At 39.4% G+C, this 17,254-nt stretch overlaps 1 protein-coding gene across 6 annotated transcripts in view; it reads left to right on the top strand.

Annotated features, from left to right (window-relative positions):
* The first annotated feature begins 622 nt into the window (after nt 1–622).
* PUM3 (pumilio RNA binding family member 3) overlaps nt 623–17,254 on the top strand; it is a 36,996-nt gene continuing 20,364 nt past the window's right edge. Inside the window, exons 1-10 of one of the 6 annotated variants that reach the window (XM_014460344.2) lie at nt 623–702; nt 4,169–4,260; nt 5,183–5,401; nt 8,522–8,657; nt 9,261–9,336; nt 11,936–12,029; nt 12,280–12,346; nt 13,642–13,816; nt 14,609–14,712; nt 15,868–15,946. In XM_014460344.2, the coding sequence (XP_014315830.1) occupies nt 4,176–4,260; nt 5,183–5,401; nt 8,522–8,657; nt 9,261–9,336; nt 11,936–12,029; nt 12,280–12,346; nt 13,642–13,816; nt 14,609–14,712; nt 15,868–15,946 (1,035 nt within the window). In that variant the 5' untranslated portion in view covers nt 623–702; nt 4,169–4,175. Of the gene's footprint in view, nt 703–728; nt 893–938; nt 958–1,423; nt 2,130–4,168; nt 4,261–5,182; nt 5,402–8,521; nt 8,658–9,260; nt 9,337–11,935; nt 12,030–12,279; nt 12,347–13,641; nt 13,817–14,608; nt 14,713–15,867; nt 15,947–17,254 lie in introns of those variants that run through there. The other 5 variants (XM_023758425.1, XM_023758424.1, XM_014460346.2 and 2 more) reach the window with 5 other exon arrangements.

Below are 17,254 nucleotides of genomic sequence, written 5' to 3'. Positions count from 1 at the left end.
TCCGAACTAGTCTCACTTTCTGATGTGGAAAAATGGGATCGATGCAGTCTGGAAGAATGGGCAGGCCTTAAAAATGGCAAACATTTACTGAGAGCTTATCATGACCATTAACTGTTCTAAGAGCTTTGATTTAGCTACCTCTGTAGTATTGATCAGATCGTCATGACTCAGAGAAACTGAATTAATTCGCCCAAAGCCCCAGGGCTAGCAAGCGGAAAAAAACACCAGGATTACAATTCAAACCGGCTCCCGAGGTTTCCCTTTGATCCTTCGCGCTAGACTGTCAGAGAAGATGCATATTAACGCACTCTAACAACGTGAACTATTTAGTATTAGTTCAGGCTGCAGAATGAGCCATGCCTACCTAGGCGGCTTTAAAAATCGGCCCGGCCCTCGAGAAACGCCGCCGTCCTCCTGGCGTGGAAGCGACGGGGTTAACGGCGTCACTTCCGGGAGCCGCTAACACGCCCTCGACGACGGATCGTTTCAAGGGCCAAACCCGCAGGTGTCACTGCCCCGGTTCTTCTCGATGAGGTAATAGGGGTGGACCAATAGAAATGCCAAACTTCCCAGCTAGCCCCGCCCTTTAACCCACGCTCCCCAGCGGAAGAAGAAATCCGTGGACCCGGGGGCGGGGCAAGTCCAGGAAGCGGAAGCGGCGGCGGGAGCCGGGAGCTGCCTGGTGGCGGCCACACGTGTGCGGTGAGTGTGGCGGGCCCGGCGACTGCTCCGGGGAGGGGTTCGCCCCACGCCGGCCGCTGGAGTCGGGGGGCCCTCGGGCCGCCAGAGGGGATAGAGGTGTTCGCACCTGTCGCTCGCCGGGCAGCCTTCAGTGACCGTTCTGCTGTGGGAGTTTGGAGACCCTTTCACCCGAATGTCCTGAGACTGCAGGGTTAGCCTGACTCCTTTCACCCTCCGACACCCGGGCCCGTGCTAGTTGCGTTCAGCCTTCCTGCCGTACGTTTGACACGCGTCCGCTCTGCGCCCAGTCGGTGCTAGACGCCGAGTTTGCAACCTGAGTGCACATTGCCAGGCTCTGAGCGCCAAAGGGAAACTTGTTGGGAACGGAGGTGGAGGGCGGGGGAGTCGGACGAAGTGATCCTTACGCCTTAAGCCGACCTAAAGCGTGACGGGAGGCAGCCCTGAAACCCCGAAGCCCGGGCGAAAGTGCTTTCAATGGAAGCGGTAACTTGGGCTGAGTCCCTGAGCTGGGAGCTGTAGGAAAAGAACCCATGTGTTGAGCTCGGAGTGCAGCGATACCAGATAGAATGAGAGGGGGAGGGTGGTGGGACGAGGTTCTGCGGGGTTTTGAAGGCCACAGTGGGGGAGTTTAGGTCTTCTCTACCTGGGAATACAGTGCCATTTCTGTTCCCATTTGTAGAAAACAGCGAAGACTTGATAGGCCCCAGTGGTCTTTAGAAAAGGCCTGTAATTTGTATTATTGTTGATTATGTAATTGGAGATGATTGAGAATGGTTTGGGTTGAGGTGGTGGTAGTGGAGATCAAAGGTGGAGGGTTAGAGGTGTTTTTAAAGGGGGTTGAACAAGACTTACTGCAGGCCTGAATGTAGCAGATAAGTGAGAAGATAAATCTTAGGTTTGCTGGTTGTTTTTTTTCCTTGAGTGGCTGATGTGCCATTGGCTGAGATGGAGAAGAAGAGGGTGGGAAACTGAGGATTGTTTGGGTGTTGTTTGCAGTGGCGGTAAAGTTAAAGAATTCTGTTTTGGACTTAGTAAGTGTAAGGAACATAAATGGAGGTATCAGGTAGGCAGTGAGATACACAAGTCAGGATCGCAAGAGAAGTCCCTAATGGAGCGATAATTTGGGAGTCTCCAGCGTAGAGAGCCCTGGGATTGGATGAGGTCACCTAGGGAGAAGTCTGGAGACAGCGGGCAAGATTTGAGGAATGCCTACATTCAGAAGTTGGGTATTCCATGTTCACTGCTTTCAAAGAGTAATGCTAAGTCTGCTGAAAGGAGTGAAAGAAAGATCAGTCCCATGTCCCACTGTCTGTGGGAAATCTCTGCTATATCTCTGCTGTGGTATAAGCTGGCTCTCAGCTCTGCGGCTCCTTGAACACTTTGCATATACTTCCGTTATAATGCTCACAAACGCTGAGCTGTCGATGGTAAGTTTGTATCTCACGGGGATACAGGTTAGCAATCTGTACCCCCTACATGTGTGCTAGGGTTAAACAGTACACAAATTGTGGATACGGAGAGGCAAGCTTCTCACTGTCAGAGAAAGAAGTTACAGATAAGCAGGAGAGGAGGGTAGAGAACCCCGTGGCACTTGGTTCGAACTGGGAGACATTAGTAGGAGCTTATTTAATAGGTACGGAAACAGGTTTGTGTGTTCATACAGGCTAGTGTACACACACATGTTACTGGCCCTGTTTGGTGAAAACACCCAGAAGCAGTGACACCCCAGCGGCAGCAAGCACACCCAGCACTCATCTCCTGGTTTTGAAATACCATTCTCAGTACAAGGACCCTGGTTCCTTGGAGAAATGACTTATTTCACAGCTATCACAAGGAAAATATAAGGTGAACTTCAAACGTATTAGGAACATGATTTTTTGAAAAAGATGGGGCTTGTCAAAAGGACACAGCAGACTGAAAGATTTCCCACTGACCAAGGTTGGAACAATTCGAGCAACAAAAGGAATAGGTTATCAACCAAGTAACAAAAATATCTATGAGACCATACTGATGTAAAGAAATGATTAAATAAATGAACAGAGGAGAAGAAACAAATGTTCTCTGTGGAAGAATTTTTAATAACGAAGGTAGAAGTAATGAAAGAAATAAAACACCACAGTTATGGATGCAGGGAAGATTCATTGGATAATGCTAAAATTAGTGGGAGAAATAGAAAATATTGCATAATCTCCAAATATATCACCCAAAATATTTCTTAGTTGCTATGCTGATTTTAACATACATATTTTAACAAATTGTTTCATACTCCTCCTCTAGGAAGTAGAGTTTAATTCCCCTCCCCTTAATTTATGTGAACATAGTGACTTGATTCTAATAAATAGAGTGTAGAAAGGGAAGCATAGTAACTTCACAGTGGAGAAACCTGGCAAACGGTACCTTCACCAAGTGAACAAGGTTAATATTGCCAGTCATGTTGATACCATGTTCCTCATAATATGATGTAATGTCGGGCATTTCGCCTCTGTGATGTTCTTCCCCAAAAATCCATAAAGCCAGTCTTAATAGTGAGAAAACAGTCAGACAAACCCCAAATGAAGGATATTCTACAAAGTGCCTGACCAGTAGTTTTCAAGTGTCTCAGTCATGAGAAACAATTAGAGACTGACAAACTCACAGAAATACGGTATTGTCTAGGGATCCTAACATCTACCCTAGGGCATCAACTTTAGAAATTTAGGAATGAATTGAATATACAGTTTTGGAAGGTGGAGAAATAGCCAAATAACTTTTGCTTTTGACATATTCTGCTGCTTTCAGGATCCTTGGGTAAGTGAGGGGATATCTATTGTCTGCCCTGTGTACCATGCGGTTTCTGTACCCAGAAGTGACCTGTTAAGCAGATTTCTCAAAATATTAAATGTTTCAACATAATAGTATTTAGAGGGTTACTAGAAAACACTAAAAAGAGTAACAAGTTAAACATTTGAAGTTAGTCTTTGTTTTAGTTACATTGTGTTAGGAAACTTTTAGATAATCTTTTATTTTTGTTCATTAAATTTGAATATATGGTAAATGCAACCTATTTTTTCTGGCTTTTTAGGATAGAGACCCAAGAAAACAAATGGTAATGTTTTCAGTTTCTCATCACAAAATCTTCCCAGGTTATAAGAAACACAAATACTGACATGTATATCATATTTAATGTAAATAATGTTCTGCTTTTAGCCAGTACTATTACTGAAGTGTTGCCTCCGAATAATTTACACACTAGCCAGGGTGCACTTGTGCAAGTTTGTCTGTGTGTGTGTGTGTGTGTGTGTGTTCTTATTTTTTATGTTGGTATTTGTTTCCCATTGTAAAATCTTAGAAGCAGTGATTGTTTACTTCCTGGACATGTGTGGGTTGCCCTGTATGTAAGAACTCGGACTAAATGTTGCAGTGACTACTTAATGACTTAGATGACAGCAATTCAGTGATCCTTTTGGGTTTTGTTTTTGTTTTCCAGAGTTGCCATGATGGAAGTCAAAGCGAAACAAAAATTCACAGGAAAAGGTACAAAGATGTCACAAGGAAAAAACAGATTTTATAAGAACAATGGTAAGATAGCCTTACCAAAATATGCTTCTGGTGTGGTTATTTATTTGGCCTTTATAATTGGAGGGAGGGGCGTCAGCTAGTGATACTGTTGCCTCATGCTAGCTACACCAATTCACCACATTTTATTTTAATGTTTGATAAATTGTGGTTGATTAGTATATAATACTGGTAAACCATATACTTTTATCTTCAAGATTTCTAATTGTGATGTCTTCATATTCCATCAGGTGTCAGTATTGCAAAATAGAAAAGTCAGTCTGTGTAAATGATTAAATGTTTCCTAAGCAATCTTTCCTTGTTTTTTCTTACAGCAGTCTTAGCTGTTGCAGTTTTCATTTCATTTGTTTGGTATTTAATTTGCAAACTTTGTTGACCAAAGAAGATTTTTTTTTTGTCAAATAACTTTATTATAGGGTTTGAAAATTATTTTCGAAAATTAGAATTTTTGAAAAATTAACATCTTTAATTTGCCTATATGGTATACCTCTTAAATTTCAAGTGTTTATCCTATTTTTAGATTCCTAAGATGTTATTGAACTTTTAGAAGTTATATGTAAAGACTAATGATATGGAGTCATTAAATTAGAATACAAAGGTGTATAAATAATTCCTCACTTCTACTCTGTGCTTAAAATAGAGAAATATACCAAACTGGTTATTTCTAGAATTATGTATAGTTTTTATTATGCATGTCTCTACTTTATAGGTTTTCTGTAATGAACCTGTATTATTACAGTTTTGTAATCAGAGGAAGTTTTTAAATTTTGGTTTGGTATTTTAAATCCTTTGCTCCATATTTGAGAGTAGGACAAAGTATTTTCACTAAAGAGGGTATAATTTTCTGTAACAAATACAACCCAGTGGATACAAGAGATCTAGGCTCAGGATTATTGAACTAATGATCATTTTGTATCCTCACTAGATTCTGGTTCTTCAAAGACATTCCCAAGAAAAGTTGTTAAGGAAGGTGGACCTAAAATCACATCTAAGAACTTTCAGAAAAGTGCCACAAAACCAGGGAAAAAAGGTGTGAAACAATTCAGGAATAAACAACAAGGGGATAAAATACCAAAGAACAAATTCCAGCAGGCAAATAAATTCAACAAGAAGAGAAAATTCCAGCCGGACAGTAAAAGTGATGGTAAGCACTGGTTCCTTCGGCATGGTTTTTGTGGAAGGCTTGCCCTACCTGCGCTATTGCCAGGACCACTGTGCACAGGGACTCTAGAAATCTATTAGTGGCCTCCCATTGTTCCTTGACAGGCAGCATTTGGGGTGGGGGTGAAAAGTAGATGGGATTGCCCTAGCCAGTTTGGCTCAGTGGATAGAGCGTCGGCCTGCGGACTGAAGGGTCCCGGGTTCGATTCCAGTCAAGGGCACATACCTGGGTGTGTTCTCAATCCGTGGGGGGGGGGGGGGGGTGGGGGGGGCATGCAGGAGGCAGCCGATCAATGATTCTCTCTCATCATTGATGTTTCTATCTCTTCTTCTCCCTTTCTGAAATCAATAAAAAGATATTTAAAAATAGATATGTATATCTGCCTTGGCTACAGATGCCTTGGTGATCAAGAGACATATAGACCGTCCTTTCACAGAGCTCAGGTCAACCCATCAGATGGCTCAGGTCCAGCAGGCAGTTCCAAGGAGGGTATAGAGTACACCTGGCATATTTGACTTTCATTGGTTTAGGACAAGTTGCTCACTGATGGGATGTACTGGCAGGGCTCCCATGTGTCTGTTGAAACACACTGCTCATCTCTTCGTCAGGCTGTTCCAGGGGTCATTTCTAAACCAGAGCCTTGCCGTCTCTTGTACAGAGTGCCCCTCTTGTGTATTATCTGCATTGGTCTCCACTTTACATGTGCTGGTATACATATACATTCTCTGCAGCATCATGGGACTTTCTCTGGTGTCTTTCATTCTCTTTTTCTCCAAAATGGCATCTCATAACACTGCTCCTCTGCTGCCAACTGAGACCACTGCCATACGGCCTTCTCACTTGTTCCCTAACCCTGGTCCCTGCTCTCTACTCTGCCTGGGCTGTTCACTAGAGGGACAGTAGCCTTTACACAGGGAGGTTGGGAGAGGGGAAGGAAGGAACAGTTTTCATTGTTTCTCAGGTCTGCAGGGTTCTTGCATGCTTCAGCTTCATTGTTTTCTCTTGATCCTTTTTTCTTCCTCTTCCCTCCATCACACGCCCACACCCCATAGTTTCTCTTTCCTACTTCCTACAGCAGTTCTCAACCTGTGGGTCGAGACCCCTTTGGCGGTCGAACGATCCTTTCACAGGGGTCGCCTAAGACCATCCTGCATATCAGATATTTACATTACGATTCATAACAGTAGCAACATTACAGTTATGAAGTAGCAACGAAAATAATTTTATGGTTGGGTCACAACATGAGGAGCTGTATTTAAAAGGCCAGAAGGTTGAGAACCAGTCTAATAGCTCCTAAATCTTCCTTTCCCTACTAGGATTTGGGCACCTGATTTTTAAACACACACATTCTCACATGATCCTGTCATGCTGTAGTCTGGTTCTTTCTGTTTTGGGAGACATGTTCCTGACATCTCAAAATGGAACTCTGATTTTATTTTCTCATATTTTTATTCTAGCAACTGAGGGGGATTAGATACTAGACATCCCCCAAATTGGTATGTCTACTGCAACCTAGCATGGCATACGTCAAGGGTGCCCAAATGTTTATGGAATTAAATGAGCTCTGAGTCAGTTATTGTCCTCTGCTGTATAGTACATGATAGTCTAATATCAAAGGTAAATATGGCCTCTGCTCCTATAACCCTCTATTACCAGGCCAGGAATAAATAACCAGTAAGGGGAATACGTATGTTGTATGTTGTATAGCCATTAAAAATTACGGTTTCAAGAAATAGTTATTTTCATGGAAAAACGCTTACAATATAGTTATTAAGTTTAAGTGAAGACAGATTCTGAATTTTTAGGAAGAGTAATATAAAACATGCATAGATAAAAAGACAAGAAGGAAATAAAATGTCAATGGTTATATCTAAGTTTTGGTATTATAGAAGAATTTTGTTTTTGCATTTTCTAAGTTTCTTATAATGAGTGTATTTTCTAATCAGAGAAAGGGAGATATTTAGAAAAAACTAATTCTCCAAAGAGGATACTCATGTTAACAATACACATTAAGTTATTCTTTGTTTGGCCTCTTTAGGCTTTTTGATTCAGTTGGTTTTGAGGACAAAAAATACTAATAGAAAGACACTTTACTTTTATAGAATTGCTCTGTTTGTGGAGAACTTAGAACTTTTGATTGTGCATTGTCATGAGTAAAAGGAAGCAGAGCATAAAGTTTCAGAGTTATCTCTGGATATGAATCACGACTCTGCCACTTACCAGTTGTATGACCTTGAACCTGGGAGCTTAACTACTTTATGCCTTTGTTTCCCCAATGTGAAAGGGAGGGCAATAATAGTACCTACCTCTTAGCAAATGTGTAGTATTAAGGATAGTCATCATGCTATACATTATCTCTAGACTTACTCATCCTGTTAGCTACAGTTTGTACCCGTAGACCAGTATCTTTCCATTTTCCCCGCCTCCCTGCCCTGGTAACCGCTATTCTACTCTCTGCTTTTGTCTTTGACATTTTTAGATTCCACATGTACATTAGATTTTACAGTCTTTTTTAGTTTCTGTGTCTAATGCCAGAACTCATCTTAAAAAAAAGTAAAAGTATTCACCTTAAAATAGAGTTGTTCTGAGAATTAAATGACTTAATACATAACAGCACTCAGAATGGTGAATTTTTTATTACATTGTTTTTCCTGTTTTAATTTGGACTAATTAACCTAATTATTTGGACTAATTAATTTGAACTAATTTTTGTTTTCTTTAAGAACTGATTATACCTAAAGTCCAATGAACTTGATGTTCAAAAGTAGAATTTTATTTTACAATTGAAAAAGAAGCTTAAAAGTTCTGAATTGCTTTTACCATCCTTTTGGTTTCCTTTTTTTTTTTAAATAGGTATCTTCTTAAGAATCAATAAGTAACTACTGAATAAATGGATGGCTAGTTTGAACCAAATTTAAAATGTGTAAACTGCTCAAAGAATGAAATAAAGTATAAGTGTATAGAGAATGATATTTTCCCCCTTCTAGTTTCCCCATGTAATATCTGTAGATCCTGATCAGTGATTGCCCTATGTACCTGACTATACTTGTCTGTGGCATCAGAATGTTAAATGTAATTGGAAATAATTTCTATAATGATTAGAATCAGCAGCCAAGAAACCCAAATGGGATGATTTCAAAAAGAAGAAGAAAGAACTGAAGCAAAGCAGACAACTAAGTGATAGAACCAACTATGACATTGTTGTTCGGGCAAAGCAGATTTGGGAGATCGTGAGAAGGTAATGCTATTTAGTGGCATCTTTATTGGCCTCTTTGAGATGATGGAGGAGTACGAGTATGCCTCGTAAATAATGAGATGTCCTAACACAAATGACATAGCACTTGGGTTATTTAGGGAGCATTCATAACACTCCAGTGGAGGTATCAGTATTTGGATATCTTCTTGTTTTAGAAATGTGGGGATCACTAGGATGGTGTCAGATATGTTTATAAAAATGCATTCGAGTTAAATTGGGTTTGACATCCTTCCTGAAAGATTTCTGAGAAAATGAAGGACAATTTCTTATCAACTAGGTTTTGAGATACTTAAGTCTTTGGTGTCTTGCACTTGTTTTATTATTTTCTTCACTTTTGAAGTTCTGGCTGTGAAGGCTTAGATTGATGCATGAAATTATACCTTGTGAGATGAATTTCTGCCTTTGAGAAAATTACTTCTCTCTGGCTGCTCTGGAATAGTAATGTTAATGTCAAAAGGTTTGCTGCCTTCAAAGAGAAAATCACACTTAACTGGGTGAACTTACACTGAAGCAGTTTTTAGTTTCGCGTGTATAAAATGTCTTCGCTTAAGCTATGTTTCCACCCTCTTTTATTCTCTTTTATAGAAAAGACTGTGACAAAGAAAAAAGAGTGAAGTTGATGAGTGATTTGCAGAAGTTGATTCAAGGAAAAATTAAAACTGTAAGTAGGGCATACTTACAGTTACAATTTTAACTCTTGAAATTGACTTACTCTGTAAAGGGTAGCTGGCCATTTATGACAAGTGAAATTGTTGTTATTTTAAATGCATTTAGCCAAAAATTTCAAGTAATGACTAAATAAAACGTTTAATAATTAGAGAATGTATTGCTGGGAAATTGTAAAAAAAAAAAACACAAAAACAAGTATTTGGCTGTGTCATTTTAAAATAATTTACTTAAGATAAATCAGTGTTCTTGAAAGTTATCTTGAAGAATTTATTAGTTAAGTAGTATGTGGTAAAATGTCTTGCTCTGGACTCTATTCTTTTGTATGTTCTAAATTGCTGGCTTTTTAGGCGTGTGATGCAAACTATTCTTTCTTCCATGCTTTTACAAACATGCAAAGATCTTTCAAATGTTACAGATTTGGGAGTTCTAACGTAATTTTCATTGTTGATGTTTAGTCCTGTTTATAATAAACAGTTGACTCGTGTATTTGGATAAGTACGTAGCGACTATTCACCTGTAAGACAGCAGACTCTGTAGCTTTGGGGACTCTGGGGGAGCAGCATGTGCCAAACCATGTACAGAGGTCTAACAGGCTACATTGCAGTTAGAAGGAAAGTTCCCCGCTGCTGCTTCCTTAAACATCCGGCAAGATCTTTCTAGAAAGAACTGTTTCTCTGCTCCAGCAGTCTGTTATCCTCTATTTAGAAACATTTTACACTCAGGATCCTTTCCCAGTTACTCTTAGGTTATTATTACATGCCCATGGACGTGGGTGTTTAAATCTGGTGTTCAATTCACCCTGCTGCTTAGCATCTGTACCTTTGGACAATTACAACGTATTTATTATATACTGTGTGCTAGGAGTTGTGCTAACCAATGCATATGTTGCCTCCTTTACCTTAACGTTATTATCACTATGAGACATTTCATACATCTGAGACTCAGACAAGTTAACTTTCATCTCCAGGGTCACAGGGATTGCAGGTTCCTTAATGTCTCATACATTTATTTTTCTCATCTATAAAGTGGGACTAGCAACAGCCCACTCTTAAGGTTGATTTGAGGTCTAAATGAGAAAAATATATTTAAACCATGTATATTGGGTATGTAGTAAGTAATCAATATATGTACAAAAGCGGCCTTATTTTTTAAAAATTGTTTTGGTTTTAATCATTAATGTCTATATAAATATCCTTTAAGGAAATTCTTCTGAAATCTGTGGCTTTGATGGGTGTGTACCTTCACCTTCTGATTTATTGGAATTAAAACAGATTGAACAACTAATAAGCACTATTAAAGTAGATAGGTACTATATCATAGTAAAAAATAATTTTGCATAACTGATAGTTGTTGCTATAGAAAATTGATCAGCAAGTCCTCCCTTCATTGAGGACCTAATCTATCCAGTAGTTGTGATGAGGGAGTAGGTTGGGGAATTAGATTTGAAATACAACAAATTTCTAGGAATATAATTTGATATATATTCAGGAAATCATAATAAAAATGTAAGAAATGGAGGGATTAACTTACGATTACCAATGTGTGTATTGACTTGTGTAGCAAGACTTTTTTTAGATCTATATCTTTGGTTGCCAAAGCCAAACTTTCTTAGATTTAAAAAGATCATAAAGAAATAGAATTTTTGAATAAGAAAATTCCCTTTTAGGGGAAGTAACTTTCAGGGGGGTCCCAGGTTCGATTCCGGTCAAGGGCATGTACCTGGGTTGCGGGCGCATCCCCGGTGGGAGATGTGCAGGAGGCAGCTGATCGGTGTTTCTCTCTCATTGATGTTTCTAACTCTCTATCTCTCTCCCTTCCTCTCTGTGAAAAATCAATAAAATAAAAAAAAAAAAAAAAAAAAGATCATAAAGGAATAGAATTTTTGAATAAGAAAATTCCCTTTAGGGAAAGTAACTAAAGTAACTTTCAGAGAATGAGAAATATGGTATGTATAATCATTAGACAGGTTTGCTTTGATTTTTGGTTTTAAATAATAATGATCGGAATCTTGCAAAATAGTTAAATCTGTTCCTGTCTCAGTGCTGTATTTTAGGCAGCAGAACCAAAGAATGCCATTTTGTACCATTAAAATGGGTATTTTTACTCCCCAGTAGCTTAGATTTAATTTTATCCATGGAGACCCTACCTTTTATCTAGCAAGGAATTCTGAAAGCGATAGTAATAAAACATAAATAATACGAGAGGCCTGGTGCATGAAATTCGTGCACTCGGGGGCAGGGGGGTCCCTCAGCCCGGCCTGCGCCCTCTCACAATCTGGGAGCCCTCAGGGGATGTCTGACTGATGGCTTAAGCCAGCAGGAGAGGCTCCCGCCACCACCGCTGTGCTCGCCAGCCGTGAGCCCAGCTTCTGGCTGAGCATTGCTCCCCCCGTGAGAGCACACTGACCACGAGGGGCCAGCTTCTGCGTTGAACGTCTGCCCCCTGGTGGTCAGTGCGTGTCATAGTGACCGGTCGTTCTGCTGTTCAGTCGATTTGCATATTAGCCTTTTATTATATAGGATAAAATAGGATGATAGAAACATAAATCTCAGAGAGAATTAGTCTAAAGGCCCAAACTGTCTTTCCTACAGATTGCATTTGCACATGATTCAACTCGTGTGATCCAGTGTTACATTCAGTTTGGCAATGAAGAACAGAGAAAACAGGCTTTTGAAGAACTACGAGGTATTTCTTATATTTTGAATATTAATTTTAATCATTTGTAATGAGTCACTTGTTTTCTCTTGAAATACCAAGACTGTCCTGCAAAAGAATTCTGTTGTGGGAAAGCAGTGTGTCCTCTGTAGGACTGTTTAAATTTTTATTTGTTCTTTGCCTGGGATAGACAGAGGGCTAGTTGTTTATATTCCCAGGATTATGCATTTATTTAGTTCTTTGTTTCTAAGGAGTCATTGTAATATATTTTGTTTTCCAGATGATTTGGTTGAATTAAGTAAAGCTAAATATTCCAGAAATATTGTTAAGAAATTTCTCATGTATGGGTGAGTTGTTTTATTTATAAAATCTATTTATATTAGTTTTTTAAAGATGTGGGTGCCAGTTGTGTGCAAATGTTACTTGAAAGTCTGTGACCATAAGAATGACCCTCAACAGTTGTTTGTAATGTTTCCAGGGAGTGTGATCTTAAAAACAAATACTGGAATTGATGTAAACTGATGGCACTGCCTTCACCATTCTTAGTATATATTTTGAAACCCTAGAAGAAGAGAAGTAGGATAATTAACTTGTAATTTGTTACCAGTATTTAGAGGGGAGAGGGTTGGGAGGTGCAGGTGAGTACACACAGAAGCAGAGGCAGAGCCAGTGGGTCAAGAAATGTCAAGATGGGCCCTAGCCGGTTTGGCTGAGGATAGAGCATCAGCCTGTGGACCAAAAGGTCTTGGGTTTGATTCCGGTCAAGGACAGGTATCTCGGTTGCAGGCTCCTCCCCAGCCCTGGCCTTGGCCGGGGCACATGCAGGAGGCAACTAACCGATGTGTTTCTCTCACATCGACATTTCTCTCTGTCTTTCCCTCTCTCTCCCATTCTCTCTAAAAATCAATGGAAAAATATCTTGGAGTAAGAATTAAAAATATAATAAGATGAAGAAATGTCAAGATGGAAGGATTTCTTGAATTAGGTGGAATTGATATTTGTCTTGATTTCTCTTTCTGAGTGTAATAATGTGCCAAAATATGTTAATCAACAACAAAAAAGTACCGTTGACAAAATTTTCAACAGCTATTCCTGACTATAATTATCAGCTGCTTGATTTTAGGATGTAATATAAATACTTGTGATTAAGTTCTGTTTTAAAAGAGCATCCTTAGAATATGTTTTATTCCTATTTCTATGCATCTTTGACTTTTACCTTCCCCTTTTCTCTTTCCCTACTTTTCTCAAGCTGAATAATTTAATGGGAACTGACATTTATTGAGCACTTATTACGAGCTGGTCATAGTTCTCAGTACATCTTAGCTCATTTAATCCTCACATTAACATTATTCTTTCTATTTTATGAATGAAGAAGCTGTGGCACAGAGAGGTTAAATAACTTGTTCAGGGTCTTGCAGCTGATAAGCAGAACCAGGTTTCGGCCGCCGAGTAACTTAGAAGCTTGAGGTAGAAATACAAGGCAGTTTGATTTTCTTTCCCATCAGCATGTCTCTGTGGTAGACACCCCTCAGCCCTCATGATGAATTGGTCTCAGGACTTATGCTGGTGTCAAGTCATGTTTTGTTGTTACCCAGCCTTCTCCTGTATCACTTACCTTTTCCCATTATCTCATCGGGTTTAGGGGTAAACCGCAGATTGCAGAGATAATCAGAAGTTTTAAAGGCCACGTGAGGAAGATGCTCCGACACGCGGAAGCCTCGGCCATCGTGGAGTACGCATACAACGACAAAGCCATTTTAGAGCAGAGAAACATGTTGACAGAGGAGCTCTATGGGAACACATTTCAGCTTTACAAGGTAGCACTTCAAAGCATTTTTCTAGCGTTTTTGCTTTTCCTGTGAGCTGTTACTTACCTTCTGATGCCCTGTTTTCAAACTGTATTTTTACTTTGGCTGGTCCTTCAAGAGACCATCTTAAAAGACCCTTTTTTTTAATGAATTATTTTGTCTCCAGTATAGTGAGCAAGTGATTATACTTTCTCTTTCACCCGGAGCACTATTTTTAAATCCCCTTTAAATTGAACTACTTTCGTTACTCCCTCCCAAGTGCCGTGTTTAATGCTTCAGTACTTCCATTTCTGCAGTCAGATAGACCGAGGTAGAAGACTCTTAACAGAAGTGAAGCTTCTGGCCAAAGTGCATTGGGCTCCCTGTTGCTGCCTTTTCCTCTGTTTCTTCATGTGTGTGGATTACTCTTCTCCAGGTTGTATCTAGAGAGGAATGGGAGTAGAGAGGCCCAACATTGGATATAGTCACAGGGATTGAATCTGGAAAAGGCCAGGAATGCGAATAGGACATTTAAAGGATCTATTCCAGACTTGGGACATAAATGCCCACACTCACCTCCAGGGATATGAATTAATTCCTGGGTTGCCTCTACCAGTCAGGTTCAAATCCTGGATTGAATTTAGTGCTTTATTTCTTTTGTAATTGTCACTGTAGGTGAGTACAAAACACATGTTGGCAAGGATTTTCAGCTGACTACTTGATTTTGTGATTAGGCATGTGCGAGTGTTATTGGTTTTCTTTGCTATGAAGCTGAAGAAACGTCATTAAGTTTAGAGGGCTTTAATTTTTTTTCTGTTGCAGTCAGCAGATCACCCAACTCTGGACAAAGTGTTAAAGGTACAGCCGGAAAAACTGGAGCTTATCATGGATGAAATGAAACAGATTCTAACTCCAATGGCCCAAAAGTAAGAAAGCTGTTGTTGTTTTCTTAACAAATAGCATTTGAAGGAGGGAAGTTTTGTATAGCCCTTGCATAGAATGATGGATAGTTTTCCAAATATGGTGTTATTTCAGTTGGATTATAAGACTTAGAAATTGGGCATTTGGACCATGGTGGAGGGATTAAGATGTAGCCGCAGACCAGATGGCCTGGGTGTGAATCCTGGTGCCCCCTCAATCACTAACTATGTGACCTTGGGCAACTTAACCTTTCTGTGCCTCAGTTTCCATATCTATAAAATTGGGATAATAATAGTACATATTTTATAGAGTTTCATGAATATGGGTTGATATTTCCAGAATACTCAGAACAATGCTTTGCCCCTAAAAGCAATATGTTTCTGCTGTCTATTTAAACACTCAATGTGAACTTGAAGTTGTTGGTGCCTGATCATCAGCCTCCACTGTAACACCTGAATTCACCAAGTGTCACACTAGGAAGTCTGGGTCAATTAGGTGTTGGCAGTTGCTGGTAGTGTTTTGATCTACTTGGGTTTTAACTTTGCTAAAATTATTTTATGAAACTGATGCATTGTGAAGGGTGCTTGACAAAAAGAAAATAGGTTTATAATCATGTGCCCATTGTTGGGTAAAGAATATAGATGTTCTTATTTAAGAGAGTGTATTTTGAATGATTTCATCTGCTGGTTAAATACTAGCAATCTGTATCCTGGTTTTGATCATAGATGGTAAGCCCTAAAATATTTCTATAATCTAAAAATTTTTTTTTAAAATATATTTTTATTGATTTCAGAGAGGAAGGGAGAAGGAGAGAGAGATAGAAACATCAGTGATGAGAGAGAATCATTGATGGGCTGCCTTTTGCATGCCCCACGCTGGGGATTGAGCCCGCAACCCGGGCATGTGCCCTGACTGGGAATCGAACTTGGGACCCTCCAGTTCACAGCCCGACACTCTAACCACTGAGCAAACCGGCTAGGGCTAAATGTTATTTTTTTAATCTTAATATTGCTGAAAGATATAATCTGTCTTTTGATGAATTAAATTCCCTAAAACCATTTCACTTGCTTTGATTATCTTAGGACAACTGAGGTTACTATGACAGTATTAGTGTAGCGGCAGATCTGATGTATTCTCTTTTCCCTTTTTTCTATTTCCAGGGAAGCTGTGATTAAGCACTCATTGGTGCATAAAGTGTTCTTGGACTTTTTTACCTATGCGCCCCCAAAGCTAAGATCAGTAAGTTCTTGGTTTTAGTTTTTAGACCAAAACATAGAAGAGCCATGTTAATATGTAAAATACTGCTTTGATATACATTGTCTTTTGGGAATTTTGAAGAGCTACTTGTTGAGAGAAGATAATGCAGTAAACTTCCTTTAAGCAACTCTGCTAATTGCCTTTAGATTTTTACCAGAAGGCAATAGAATTGATCATAGTTTTATCAACTTCATTTAATTTTTATATTTTAATTATAATCCAGAGTATTCTCTAGCTAACCTAATTTAAAAATTAACTAACAAATAGAGGGATATTCAAGTAGTTTGAAATTCACCTGTACCGATACCAAAAAAATTATGTTGGTGTTAACAGATTAGAGAGGGAAAAAGGTTAGAGGAGGACAATTATGTAAAACTAAATGAACCATAAAAAATTGGACCTCATGTGATAGAAAAGAAACAGAGACTAAAGGTAAATTGCACTGCCCTTCAAGTCAGTGATGGGAATACAAATGAGAATTCATCGTTTAGTCCCCTGAACTTTGCTTGCCTCACCATACAGTGAGCTCATTGTCTGTCCTCATCCTAATAATAAGGGATCACTAAAGTAGGAACACTGACTTCCTAACACATATGCCAGACTAAACATTTATAGGAATTTTGACCTGCCGGAAATTGACATACAAAATAATTTCCCAAGAATAACCACCCACCTGAGCTTGTGGCTCGGTGACCATAGCAGCTGCTGCTTCTCTTTGGGGGAATTCTCTCCCGCCCCTGCAGAGCACAGTATCTCACAGTTCTAGATGTACTGGGGCAGAACTGTTTTCAGAACTGGAAAATGATCATTTCAATACATTCAGTGGTGGAAAATCTTTCTTTTTAGTGTTAAATGTGTTTTAGTAATAGCAAAAACAATCATAGAGAACCCAGTGTCAATATAAAGTGATGAGGCAACTCTTTTCTGGCCCTGGGGGCATTTTCAAAAGAGAGACAAAAAAACCCTTTGGGGATAGTGGAAGCATAATTGGAATATATGTATAGCTCTCCAGCTGGAGAGCTTTGAAGAGATTCATAAGTTTAGGTACATAAGTTGAAAGCTGTGCTGTTGAGCTTCATCCTGGGTAAGGATTGTAAGATAATTAAGGATGGAATTGCTTGTTCCTTATTGAAGAAAATAGGCACCTACCTTCCTCTCTCCTTGCAGGAGACTTTGTACTTATTTATTTAATATAAATTTTTTTCACTGGGAATGGGCTAAAATGGGGCCCTGCAATTGTTAACTGCCAGAACTCATTCACATCTATAATTCCAAAATATAATTTAAGCC

Source organism: Myotis lucifugus, unplaced genomic scaffold, assembly GCF_000147115.1.
Source record: "Myotis lucifugus unplaced genomic scaffold, Myoluc2.0 scaffold_130, whole genome shotgun sequence".
Taxonomy (NCBI): domain Eukaryota; kingdom Metazoa; phylum Chordata; class Mammalia; order Chiroptera; family Vespertilionidae; genus Myotis; species Myotis lucifugus.
The sequence above is the reverse complement of the archived record's forward strand: the minus strand, read 5'-3'. Positions and strand labels throughout refer to the sequence as shown.